General features: G+C 41.8%; 2 protein-coding genes across 2 annotated transcripts in view; one reads left to right on the plus strand and one right to left on the minus strand.

Moving 5' to 3' along the window:
• The window catches only part of VEGFD (vascular endothelial growth factor D), a 104313-nt gene that overhangs the window by 74001 nt on the left and 16851 nt on the right, over positions 1–13461 (minus strand). The gene's annotated exons all lie outside the window — the stretch shown is intronic.
• Positions 1–13461, plus strand: part of BMX (BMX non-receptor tyrosine kinase) — a 29012-nt gene that overhangs the window by 7832 nt on the left and 7719 nt on the right. Inside the window, exons 6-13 of the mRNA XM_063126405.1 lie at positions 884–945; positions 2846–3027; positions 4612–4674; positions 6477–6530; positions 8468–8522; positions 10098–10177; positions 11314–11441; positions 13330–13404. Coding sequence (XP_062982475.1) covers positions 884–945; positions 2846–3027; positions 4612–4674; positions 6477–6530; positions 8468–8522; positions 10098–10177; positions 11314–11441; positions 13330–13404 — 699 coding nt within the window. The remainder of the gene's footprint in view (positions 1–883; positions 946–2845; positions 3028–4611; positions 4675–6476; positions 6531–8467; positions 8523–10097; positions 10178–11313; positions 11442–13329; positions 13405–13461) is intronic.

Below are 13461 nucleotides of genomic sequence, written 5' to 3' on the forward strand. Positions count from 1 at the left end.
AACAAATATGGTGTAAGGCCACTGGAGTCTGGTGGCTCCGATTTTGATGGTGTTGAGATCCCACTCTGGGTTTCAGTCAGAACCAGCCAGAACTCTAAAGGATCTATACAAGGTGCTGAACCTATTTTGGGGATATTGTTCAGCACCTTGGATATCTTCTTTAGCATTCCGGCTGGTTCTGACTGAAACCCAGGATGGATTTACAACCACCTCCAAAACTGGAGAACCAGATTCCACTAAGTAAAACTGAACCGGAGACTAATTTAAAGCTTAAATGAATGAGCTCCCTAAGGAGGTTCGCTTGGCACCTACATTATATGCTTTTAGACGCCAGGTGAAGACCTTTTTATTCTCCCAGCATTTTAACAGTCTATAAATAAATTTTAACTTGGTGTTTTAAATTTGTAATTTTGCATTGCTGCTGTTTTTATCTGGTTGAGCTTTTATATTGTATTTTATACTATGGTTTTATACTGTTGTTTTATACTTTGAATGTTTTTAATTTTTGTGAACCGCCCAGAGAGCTCCAGCTATTGGGCGGTATAGAAATGTAATAATAAATAAATAAATTAATTAAATCAACATAAAAATAATAATAATGCAGTGCATAGATTATACTAATGTCCCATTGACCTTTCCAACCCGATCTGTGTATTGTAGGGAAAAACTTTTAACGTCAGATATACGTTGGGGCACTGGATCACTTCAAATCGGCTGTACTCTCCATAACAATACAGCCCTATGTTTGCTATCCATAGTCTAGTATTTCTACCATAATAATCAAAGCTCCTGATGAGGTTGTCTAAAGCCTACTTGTAGGGGTAGATTCGGGACATTCATTTTATCTATCATATTTTCTTTAAAAATCTTCTTCTCGATGTAGACTCCAGCCTACACAGCTCAAGCAGTGCAGTGAAACCGCTCCCACCTGTACCAGGGCGACTGGTGAGTGAGAAGCTTCGTAGCCAGCAATTAATTTGGGTTGCCTCTACTAGGGACAGACATGCTGCTAAAAATGGAAAGATCAATGAGAGACTCTTGGCAATAAATGAAGCAATTGCCTTGCCTCTTTTTCATCTGAGAGGAACAGTTGAAAGCTGTATGTTTTTATCATGTGAACAGTCACCAGTTTGTTTGTTTATTTCTGAGGGGTGGAGTTAATTTCCATAGAGAACTGCAATGAACTGTGAATGACTCAAACAGAAGGGCGTAGGTGTAATACCAGAATCCCTTCTTTGTACTGATAACAGGAGTCGTTTTAGGATGATTACTTGGTAAACCCAGGTGGCAGCTTCTTTGCTTATGGTCGGTTTAGCAGAGAAGGCCAAGCAGGTGTTGTCATCTGGGTTCTGGGCACCAGACAGAAGTGAACTTCTTAACTCCTTAAATTTGAGTGTTGCCTCAGCAGGGATGGTCTAATCTCCATTTTTTGCATTCTGCCTGTGTTAGCGCTGCTCAAGTTAAATTCTATGCCATTTCTATAATGCAGATGGTTACAAACTCTCCATGTATTTGGTCACACTAAACTACGTGTGATAATTTGTAGTTAGATGCATCGTATTTAGATGAACGTTGGACCATAACAGATGTATCTTTATATGTACATATTTTCATGTCTTTTGCATCCTGTTCCCTTTCCCTCAACTCTGTTGGGCTTCCCCCTTTCCTGACTAACTTACTTCTCCTCTCCTATCTCCTTCTTTTCTCTCAGCATTAATTACCTTGAATAATTTTCTGCATCTCCTGCTTCCTCTTCTTTCCCGTCTGGTTAGCCAGGGCACCTGTGTTCTCTATGGTTTTAACCTGATTGTTGCCTGTCTTACCTAAGCACTCTAAATATGTATTCCTTGCATAATTGTGAACATATCCATATCCACACATAATAATATTTATTCTTGATACGTTGTTACACGCATATATCGTTTGACAGCAGAGATTGAAAAACTGTATTTTAGGATTCAAGGCAGCATGTAAACTTCTGTGAGAAGAGAGTCCAGTCTGTTGACCATTCCATATAGTGCAGATTCATAAAAAGAATTGCATGTTATATGAATTCCTCAAGCATCCTTATCCCTTACGAAACAGGATCTTTGTTTTGGACTACAACTCCCGACATGTCTGATCACTGGCCATGCTGACCAGGACTGATGGGAGCTGAAGTCCAAAACATTTGGAGGTCATGAGGGCTACTCTTGATTCTTAAATTATCAGACCAGTAATGTAAACCTAGTGCTTGTTTGGCATATTTATGGCACACTCAAGATAACTTTGTTTCAGATTCACTTTGGTTAAAAGGTGGGCTGTTCCCAGTGTTTCAAGTCATGCTTCAAAAACCAAGCATCTGCACACACAACTCATTATAAGATTGCATTACTTCTTTAAATGAACAACCTGTTAAGATACACAAAACCTATCTTTGCTGATTCCTGTGCAAACGTTCGTGTATCTCATGGGATGATCAATCATGCAAATCAGCCAGCTGTATGTGCTGACTCTGTACATTAAAATTAGACGTTCAGAGTCATTTTCATGACTTTCAATTTCAGGAACAATATGCAGAAAAAGGGTGGGGGGATAATGTAGCTATGCAACAATACTCAGAAGAACCCTGAAATAAAACTAAGCATCCTTTAAGTAAATAAAAAATGTAGTGGAGCATTGGTCAAACTAAGTTAATTTCCATTGATTTCAATGGGTCTACTCTAAGTATGGCTAAGTGGATCCAACTCAGTGTATTCTGTGAACACTTGAAATGTGCTATGTAATTGCTAATTATTGTGATATAATTTCTTTCTCTACGTTATCTGTGTGATGTATTTCCCTCTACTACTGGCTATGTTTTCAGAGCAGGGAACACAGTCATCAGCCTCCAGGTCTAACATCTGATAAGTCACTTCTGAAAGAAGCACTAGCTGTTTATAATTATGAACCCAAAGGAAATTCTGATGTTCAGCTTGTGAGAAACAACAAGTATTATGTTTTGAAAGATGAGGATCCTGACTGGTGGCAAGTGAGAGACTTGGAAGGGTATGTTTTTCCACTATTCCATTGTATTCAATCTTGGGCTAATTTAAGTCCCTTTCATGTCAATGGGTCTATGCTAAGTAGAACTGACATTGGATACAAGCCATTATTGGTAAAGATTTTTTTATTTTATTTTCTTATTATTGAGGGATAATTTTTATATCCTATCAATCAACTAACTTTTCCATTCATGGGGCACTTAGAATGTAATGAAATTATGCTTAACTTAGAAAAATGACAAGTGATATTGTTTTGTTTAAAACCTGTCCTGAGAATCAATTTGGGTGATGCTGAGCTGTCTGAAATCTAGCTAGAGTTACATGTGGGTGGGTGGTGGTGGTCTTGGGTGAGGGTAACCTAGGCTCACACCTCTGTTCTGAAACTCGGTGGCACTTTGGTTCAGTCAAAAGCCAGTCTCTGCTAATTTACCTGGGCAGGATCTACACGAATGATTTATAATGGTTTATAGCAGTTTTGACAACTGTTCAGGCCCAGGACACATTACATATACCACTTTTCACACCATTTTAAAAGTGTTATATCCTGCTTGGTGTAGATCTGGCCCTGGTTAAATGGGGAAAATGGGGGGAAACACATGTGCAGCATTCCCATAGGCAGGCTCCAAGCAGGAAAGGCAGGACCTAAATGTTATTATTTATGAACAATCATGATCATTGCGTATACAAGTGGCTTATTTTGTGATTAATGTATTATTAGCCTCCCAGCACGGCTTCGTGGCCCAGTGGGAATGCTGCACAAAACCACTTGGATGATGCCAGGAAGAGCAGCTGCACTTCCCAGTGCCTACTGAGTCTCCTGCCATTATCCCCAGTCAGAGATAACAGTGGGGATTCCCCTGCATGCTGTTTCCTCCTCCCAGTGGGTTCCGTTATCTCAGATGAGACATAAGAGTGGGGTGGAGCTTGGAAACTAAGCTCTTCTCCCTGGAGGAACCCCCAGGTGGCTCCGTGGGCTGGATTTGGGAGCCCAGTGGATTGGGTTAGGCCCATCGACTGGGGGTTCTGCACGCCTGCATTACAGGAAAGAGCTCATATAAGAATGGGAATTCTCCTCCATGATTAGAAAATATGCAAGTGTATTTAATAAGCACTTACGTATGAGAGTTTAGCTACCTCAGTACCATTTCAGCTAGGCACTCCTATCAGTCATCTAAGATGGCTGCTGCTGCTGCTGCTCTGCCAGGGTTTACACTGATCCACTTGTTGGTGAAACTATACCATCCCTACAGCTATGTCAAAAGCACAATAAAAATGGCAGACGAGGAGAGAGAATTAACATAGCAATGGTGATGGCCACTTCCACAGGAAGTGACACCATCACCCAGCAAACACAGCATTGGTCCTGACAATGATCCTTAATCAGCACACATGGAAGGAAGGGCTCATTTTTCATGGACTGACAGCAGGAACACCATGACAACATTGTGTAATCCACTCCCCATTTGTGTGTGTGTTCATTTTATCTTACATTTTCTTCCTTCCCAATGCTTTCTGTAGGTTTGTTTGCTTGTTTGTTTGTTTGTTTAAACAAAGCTTTAAACATTCTTTTGACATTTTTCATTTGCAGAAATGAAGGCTTTGCTCCCCGGGCCTACTTGAAAGAGATATCCCAGGCCACGGATGAATCAGGGTAAATCCTATTCCAGGTCATTTTGGTGTCTTCAGTGCATGATGTAACAGAAAAGTTAAAGAGAGAACCAATATATTTCTTCCACTTAATCCATGTATTATTCTGATGGCGCTTTGAGAAGTCATGTTTAGACAAGACCAGGGAGTGCTCTTCAGACTTTTCATAGCAGCCGTATTATTAATGGTACAGTTTTAGAAGCAAATCTGTAACAGTTATCAAATGTTGTGGTGATGGCCACCAATTTGGATGGCTTTAAAAGGGAGTTGGATAAATTCCTGGAGTAAAAGGCTATCAATGGCTACTAGTCCTGATGGCTAAGTGCAACCTCCATTATTCCTCCATTATAGTGAAAGCCTGTATACACTAGTTATTGGGGAACATGGGTGGGAGGGTGCTGTTGCACCATGTCCTGCTTGGATTCCCTGGTCAACAGCTGGTTGAACTGAGTGCTGGACTAGATGGACCCTTGCTGTGATCCAGCATGGTTCTTCTTATGTTGTTCTCTTTTTGTAAAATGGGGTGGTAGGGGAGTCTGTCCAGTCCACTTGGGATGCAGCACCTCTATCCAGAAGGATCCTGTAGCCCTCCTCCTCAGGCACTCAGGATGCCAGGCCACTATGGGAGAGGGGATGTCTGTGCATATCTCCTATAGCCCTGACCATCTCTGTCTCCTTCACTCGGTTAAGGAACATGAGCAGAGGAAAGACAGAAAGAAAACTTGGCAAGATGCCTTCACTGGGTCCCCATCTCCTCACCACTGCTCTACGATTGCTACTTCTGCATGCCAAAACAGAGGAAATGCATCACCCCAAAAGAGGAAAAGAGGACACAGATTTCCATTTGCTAATCTGTGTGTGTAGATGCCAGTTCAGAAAGAATGACTATTTAAATAGGAATAGCAGGCAGCTCACTAGACCTGGCTTGGTCCATGCAGGTGGCTAGCAGGACCAAGAAGTGCCAGACACTTTGGAGGGGGAGAACGCCGTTCTTCCCATACTCTTCTGCCTGCTGCACCTGCTTCCTACTGCTTCACAGTAGGGCTGGCCCTGCAGCTCACTGAAGTAGAGAAGGGTCAGCTAGGTGGCCTGTGTGCCTGCTCAGTCTGCTGTCCAGCTGCTGTTGATGGATAAGTTCAAGCCCAGCTCTTCCTTCTTTAGCTGGGATTAGCACTGGAGAGGCCTTCCAACAGAAATAACATTGAATAGAGAGATGTCCTCTGACAGCCCTTCCAATAGGGGATTGTCTTCTACAAAGCAGGACGCACAGCCACCCTACGCTGCTCATTCAAGTGCCCTCTCCCTCTGGGCCCAGCCTGCCTCACTTTCTAGAAGGAGAGGGCAAGGCGAGTGTGTGTGTGTGTTCCTTTCCCTTGCTCTTGTCACCACTTAGAGGAAGTAGGGGAGGAGGCGGGGGCATCAAGGAGGAAAAAGAAGAGTGCCAGGGGCTGGAACTAGGCTCTCTGCTGGGGTGTGGACCTTGGGAGATGCCCGACAATGCTAAACCCTGGTGTTGGGCTGGTGAGGGCTCTGTTATACCCTATGAGAAGTCCTGGGTGAAAGTCCTCTGTGAAATCAGTTGTGTGTGTTTTTGAAACCAAAGAATGTCATCTTATGAAAGGCAAATGTGGAAGAACTAGAATTTGAATACTGAATGTGTTAAAAATGGAGTACATTGGTTGTCTTAAGGGGCAGGGGGAATTCACCGATCAGAAAAAAGTTGCTTTAGGTTTAGGTGTAGATGCAAACAAAATGGATGATGGAATGATGTTCCTCAGGACTCATTGTAGCTTTTTCTTTTTGCAGGGGAAAAACTGAGACAGCATCATCTGAAGAGGAGGAAAACATTGCTAACTATGAGTGAGGAGGACATTGGGTGTAATTGATCATTGGGACTATGGCTCACAATGCATTAGGGCTGCACAAGCACAGATGCAAATGCCCTGGCTTACCTGTGCTGGTCTGTAGATTGCACTGCTGCTACAGCCAGCTGTCCATTGCATCTCTATAAAGGCACTGCTACACATTGTTGTTCTCTTTATTTATTTGATTTATATCTCACCCTTCCTTCTCCATCCAAAGGGTGCACGTGGTCCTCCCCGCACACCCATTTTATCTTTGGAATAACTCTGTGAGGATTGTTAGGTTAGAATGGAAAATATTGACTGGCCCAAGGCCCAGTAAGCTTTGTTCTGGGCAGGGATTAGAACCCAGATCTTCCTCGTCCCAGTCGTCACAACTTCTTAGAGAGCGCTACTTGCAGGGTGTGTGTTTTTATGGCTTTGATATGACAGATATGAGTGACTTGTTTGAAAATAGCTACACAGTGATCCAAGACATGATTCCCCAACCACTCTAAGGCAGGGGCCTACGCAAGAGAGTAAAGAGAAGAAGTCTACAGACCCATTTTGATGAGGATCACATCATAACTTTTGTAGTGTAGTTACTTATTAGCATGAGTTGTGGGGTCCCTTATTCAAACCTCAGATCAGCCATGATCTCTTTGGGTGCTCTTAAGCAAGGTATTAACTCCAGCCTATCTTATAGCATGTTTGCTGTAACTAAGAATTGCTGAAATGATGTACAGAAACAGCATTTAAAAATATGTTATATACATAATAAGTACAATCATGATAAACTCTGCATTGTACATGTTTATGAACATTAGAGCTGTGCTGGATCAGACCAAGGCTCTATCTAGTCAAGCATTCTGTTCACGCAGTGACCAACCAGCTGCCTGGGGGAAGCCCATAAGCAGGACATGAATGCAAGAGCACCCACTCTTCCCAGCAGCTGGTAAACATAGGCATATTGAGCATCATCAGACAAGCATTTTACCGCACACTCACTATTGGCCACTTACAGATGCGTGCGTGGCCTTTAAACAACGTCCACCTCCCACGTGCCTCTCGCTCCTTCCACTTGTTTTTCCCTCGCAAAATAGACGCCCCAAAAGCAGCATGATAAAAACAGCCCCTGAATGGGCCATGTGCTCTTTGTTTACTTCCTCTTTCCTGGCCAGGAAGAATGAGGAAGTAATGAGGGATAGAAGCGGAGATGGAAAAGCGACAGTAAGGAAACGCAATTCCCCACCCCCACCCCCGTGTGATGATGCTCATTGTCTCTATTGGAGATACCGTATAATGATCATGGCTGCTAGTAGCCATTGATAGCCTCATCCTTCATGAATTTGTCTGATACCCTTTTAAAATCATCCAACATGGTGGCCATCTCTACATCTTGAAGTAGTGCATTCCATAGATTAACTATGGAGAGCTTCGGCTATTGGGTGGTATAAAAATTGCAATAAATAAATAAATAACTACATGCTGTGTGAAGAAGTGCTCCCTTTTATCTATCCTGAATCCCCATCCCTCTATTTAGCTTCATTGGAAGGCTCTGGGTTCTAGTATTAGAAGAAAGAGAGAAAAAACAACATTATGTTACCAGCATTCAATAAATGTGGCAGCTATCATCTAATGCTATGGGGGTGATTGAGAATTCTGTTTCAGGCCATTTCAATTCCAATATTTTTTTTAATGTAAAGGTTATGTAGAAACAGTTATTTAGAAATTGCATGTCGCTTTTAAGTGGTAGAAATGAATCATATATATATATATATATATATATATATATATATATATATATAAAGAAATTCAGGATTTTAACCTACTTTATGGAATGCTTTTTCCATTAATGGGTTCTTTAAGTGGATTCTTTAATCCACTTCAGGTAATGTTATTCCAAAATCACTGCATGCTGCAAATATAATATGTTAGCTGTTTCTTTTGTTGCAGTTGGTATGCTGGTAGCCTCTCAAGGGCCCAGGCGGAACAACTGCTGCTGCAGAAGGTAGCGTTTAAAACTCCCTACACTTCTGATAGTGCTCTGCGTTTCCTTTTCGCCACAAGCATCCACTTGCCTACTTTGGAACAGCGAGGGACCAGTCTGCTTCTTGCTCTCTGGAATTGCAATGGAAGCGATAAAAATAAAAATGATTCAGTAGGCACATTTTCAAATTTGGCAAGGTTTTGCTGGCTTATGGGCTGATCCTTCTAGTTACATGATATTAGCAGGCCATAATACAATTCTGTGCAGGGCCTGCAAAATTGTTCACTGCAAAATGAGTCAAGGAACTGATATGGAACTTACCAACAAGGCCTGAGGTCTTACGGCTGTGGGGATTTGAGATGTACGTGGAGCAGCTGTCTTTAGATATAGGGGACTTACGAGGTGGGTTGGGGGTGAGAGAGGAAAGTAACTCCCTCCCCTCCTGCCCCTTCAAAATCAACAGGACTGAATTCAGAAGGAATATGTTTAGGATGAGAGAGTTGAAGTGTAATATGCCACTATTTCTCTGAGAAATCTAAGATTTCAGACAAAGCTCCCCCTCAAGAAATTCACTTTGGGCCTTCTGTACCTCCCCTCAATATTTTTCCCCCCACTGCTGACTCTGACATGAGAACTCAAGTTAAGAAGGAGACATCCTTGTCCCCGTTCCTATGGCTAAGTTCTATACTCTGTGCTTTTCAACTGCATCCATTTTCGCATCTAGCTGCTAATCATCAAGTGTAAAGTAATCATGTGGAAAGTGATACACCTGCATCTCTCACTGTCCATCCTTTAGCATGCATGTGTGTATGTGTGAGTGAAGGTGCATGGAGGACTGGCCCTACCGTAAGGCTGAATAAGGGGGTCGCCTCAGGTGCCGGATGGGGCATGGAGGCCTGTTGGAGGACAGAGCTGTGTGTTCCATGCGGCCTGCCCTGCGCTCCCAAAGTAGTCTGCTGTCCTCAGGTGAAGTGAAGGATGCTGTTGCTGTTAAACCACCAATGTTGATGTAAGATCCAAGTGCCAGTCCAATCCGTCCAATTGGTGGAATGGGAATGTCCTTCACCCCAGGAAGCAAAATTTCTGGGGCCTAGATACTGTGCGTGTATTGCTTGCTCTGATTCACACTACTGAATGTTGAGGAATGATACGTGGAGCTTGAACACACTGACCCTGTTCAGATGACTCACAAAGCCACAGTGGTTAAGCATTTTGAACTAAACATTATGGCTTCGCTTGTCATGTGAACCATCACTTAGCGAGTCGTGTGAACCACTCCTAACCATGATGGCAACATAACTATGGTTTAAACCCATTTACTGCAGAAGGGTTAGCAACCTAACCATGGCTTAGTCTGTTGTCTGAACAGGGTCAGTGTGTTCAAGCTCCACATATCATTCTTTAACATGCAGTATGAATCAGAGCAAGCAATACACACACAACTTATAGGGCTGACCCACTGTTTGACTGCACTTAAAAAGAACAACCACATTTGTTCAATAAAAGATGCCTTACATTTTATGAAACCAAAACAGCAGCAACACCGTGCCTATTATGAAGGTTCTCTCCTGGTATTTGTCTTCCTTTTATTAAAAGGGGAAAGAAGGTGCTTTTATGGTTCGTAATTCCAGTCATGTGGGGAAATACACCATATCAGTACTCAGCATGACCTATGGGTAAGTATGCAACATACATCCAAGAGCTCCATCAGACAAGTGTTTTATTGCATGCTCATTACTGGACACTCACAGACTTTTGCGGGTCCTTCTCATGACGTCATCTGCCTCCCGCACACCTCCCACCCCTTCTCTTCATGCGACAAAAAAACATCCTAGTAAGACTGACTTATTTTTAGACAGAAGTTGCCGCTATCCCCTGCTGTGTGCAGGAGAAACAGCAGGATCAGGATGGCCCACTGAATGGGCCATGTGTACGTTGTTTACATCCTCTTTCAAAAGAGGAAGTAACGAGGGACAATTGCACAGGCGGAGAAGCAACAGTAAGAAAACACAATTTCCCCCTTTGTGATGATACTCGAAAACATCCTGCATATACTTTGTAGCTGCTTTATTACAAACCATGTTGATCTTGGCCAGATCTACACCTTGTGTCAAACCATTATGATCCCATCATGGTAACACTATATCTCTCTTGCACATTAATATCTCGTAGGACGCACAATGACATTTTCTCATGGTGTTTTAGATAATGTGGAATAAAAAGTAGGATATAACACCTTGAAAGTGGTATATGGAATGTGTAATGTGCCCCAAGAGTTATCAGTGCATTTCAATACTGCTAGAAAGCCAGAGAGCTTGTCTCTGCATATGTAAGATATTTATTCTGGTTCTCTAATTGCACCTGTGTGTTCATACATAATTCAGACTAAAGTGACCCTGAAGGACAATCCCAATGTTACAGGGGATCTACACTACTGCTTTAAAGCACTTTAAAGCACTTTGAAAATGGTTTGAAAACTGTATATGGCGTGTGTCTTGGGCCCCCAACAGTTGTCAAAACTGTTATAAAGCGCTTTAAATCAGTAGTGTAGATCCTGCCCAGATTTCTTCAAAGTCCTTATGGGAAGGCCACATAATGGCAGAAGAGGTGTGTGTTGTTGTTATTATTGTTATTTGGGGAAGTAGAGTGAGAATAGTAGACCCAACAGAAGAAACTGTCTTGGAGAAGTTGGTGTAGAAGTTTGGAAACTTCTCCAAAAATTAAAAACACTGTGTTAGATAGACATTGCTTCTTTTTCTGACATGCTCTGGGATCTTCCAAATATAACAATTGTTTGTGATATTTTTTTCAGAGATAAAAAAGGAATAGTTAAACATTATCATGTTCATGTAAACAATGCAAACCAGTTTTACCTGGCTGAGAACTACTGTTTCAATTCTCTCCCCAAGCTTATTCACTATCATCAACACAATTCAGCAGGTAATCTTATGTAGCATTCCATGGTTTTACATTGTGCTCATGAATGTCAAGTTTCCTTAGGTGCGTGTGCTGCTGTTGCAGTATAAGAACTTTCAGCATGTTCCCAAGTATTTTGACTCAGAAGTCAGTTTCATTGTCTTCAGTGCAGCTTGCTGCCTCATAAATGTATTTTACAATTGAGTGTGAGCTGGGAAACCCCCAGTTCAAATCTCACCTCATCTTCTGATTGATAAGATAGCCCCTATATGAACTCCTGTCTCTCAGCTTCAGGTTCCCATCTGTAATACATACCTACTCAAAAGTAAGTTCCACTGAATTCAATAGGACTTACTCGAAAGTAATCGGATTACGCCCCAGAGTTGTTGTAAGGGTTACTGATATTATGAAGCACTTTGAAGGGCTAACAATATAACCATAGAAATAACCGTAATGATCACTAGTACTAATCCAGGCAAGATTATGCAGGGAGTGTTTGTAATATTTGTCATGTTCTGCTTTGTTATCTACTCTCATAGTGGAATCTTTCAAAACTACTATATACACAGATTCCTCTTCAACGAACCTTGCTAATCCACATTTGCGGCTTCTCCAGTGAAGTCCATGCTCCTATTCATTCTAAAAACAGCTCCTAATTTCTTAGAGCAGCCTTCTCCAAAATAATAATAATAATAATAATAATAATAATAATAATAGTAATAATAATAATAAATTTATTTGTTACCCGCCTCTCCCTCTGGATTGAGGCAGGGTACAACACAAATGAAAACACCATAAAATACATAAAACTAATTCAAACATTTTAAACCAGTGCATCATTAAAAGTAGCACACCATTAAAAAAGGCATCTTAAAATTCAACTGGGTAGGCCTGCCAGAAGAGATCAGTCTTTATGGCTGATCTCTAGATGTGCCGTCTAGAGAGATGCCTCTAGATGTTTTGGACCACAACTGCCTCTAGATGTTTTGGACCACAACACCATCATCTTTGCCAATTAGCCATGCTGGCTGGGGCTTATGAGAGTTGTAGTCCAAAATATCTGGAAGGCATGTCATGTTTTAGACCCAGCAAATATCTCTTCCTACCTACCTGAAGTAGATCATGTTCCTTCATATAAATTATAATACATGACTCCAGTTTTGTATCCCACAGTGACATCCAGAGTTCTGTGCATATAGGGGCTTCCTGTACAAGGGAAAGTTCTGTACATTTCCGAAGTTAGGACAGGGACTGCTGTTGTTGAGATGTGTGGGGTATGTGGTAGAATTCATGCAGTAACATCTGGAAAATTCAAGCTTATCTTTCTGTGTTATTTTAATTTAGCTTTCTCCAACTTAGTGCCTTTCAAATGTGTTGCGCCATAACTCCAATAATTATAGGAGGTTCTGTCCAACACGTCTGGAGATCATCAGGATGTGGAATGATGTTTTAATTAACTGAATAGTTTTCTTACCAACAATGGAGGTCACAGTATCTAGATATCTTTTCTGGGGCAGGCCAAACACACACATTGGGTTGTATCAAACTGTATGTTTGCACTAGCACAAAGAACTTCTGCTTGCCCAAGTTGGGAGAACACCTGATTTTCACCAATACCCCTCTAGTGTAGCCTCCTGTGTCCCACTCAAAGCTGGTGCTGAGGGTTGGGAGTCACACACCCCTGGAACAGTATGGGACATGGTGTGGAGAACTGCAGCAGGTAGGTCAAGATGGGCAAAAATCGGATGTCCTGTCTTGCATGAGGGGAAGTTCTTTCTGCTACTGCAGAGTCACCATTGGCAAAAAGCCACCATTTTCATTAAGATAATGAACTCAGTTAGGCACACTGTAGTTCCATTGTGTTAAACACATATGACTCTAGCTGTGAATAATAGGCAAACTTATCTTCTAGGTGTGGTTACAAGGCTTCGACATGCAGCATCTACAAAGGAAAACAATGTTCCATCCACAGCAACTTTAGGAAATGGTAGGGAAGGGCTTTGCTTTTCAAAGGCCATTTTGACAAAAATAATAATTATTATAT

Source organism: Elgaria multicarinata, chromosome 5 (genome assembly GCF_023053635.1).
Source record: "Elgaria multicarinata webbii isolate HBS135686 ecotype San Diego chromosome 5, rElgMul1.1.pri, whole genome shotgun sequence".
NCBI lineage: Eukaryota > Metazoa > Chordata > Lepidosauria > Squamata > Anguidae > Elgaria > Elgaria multicarinata.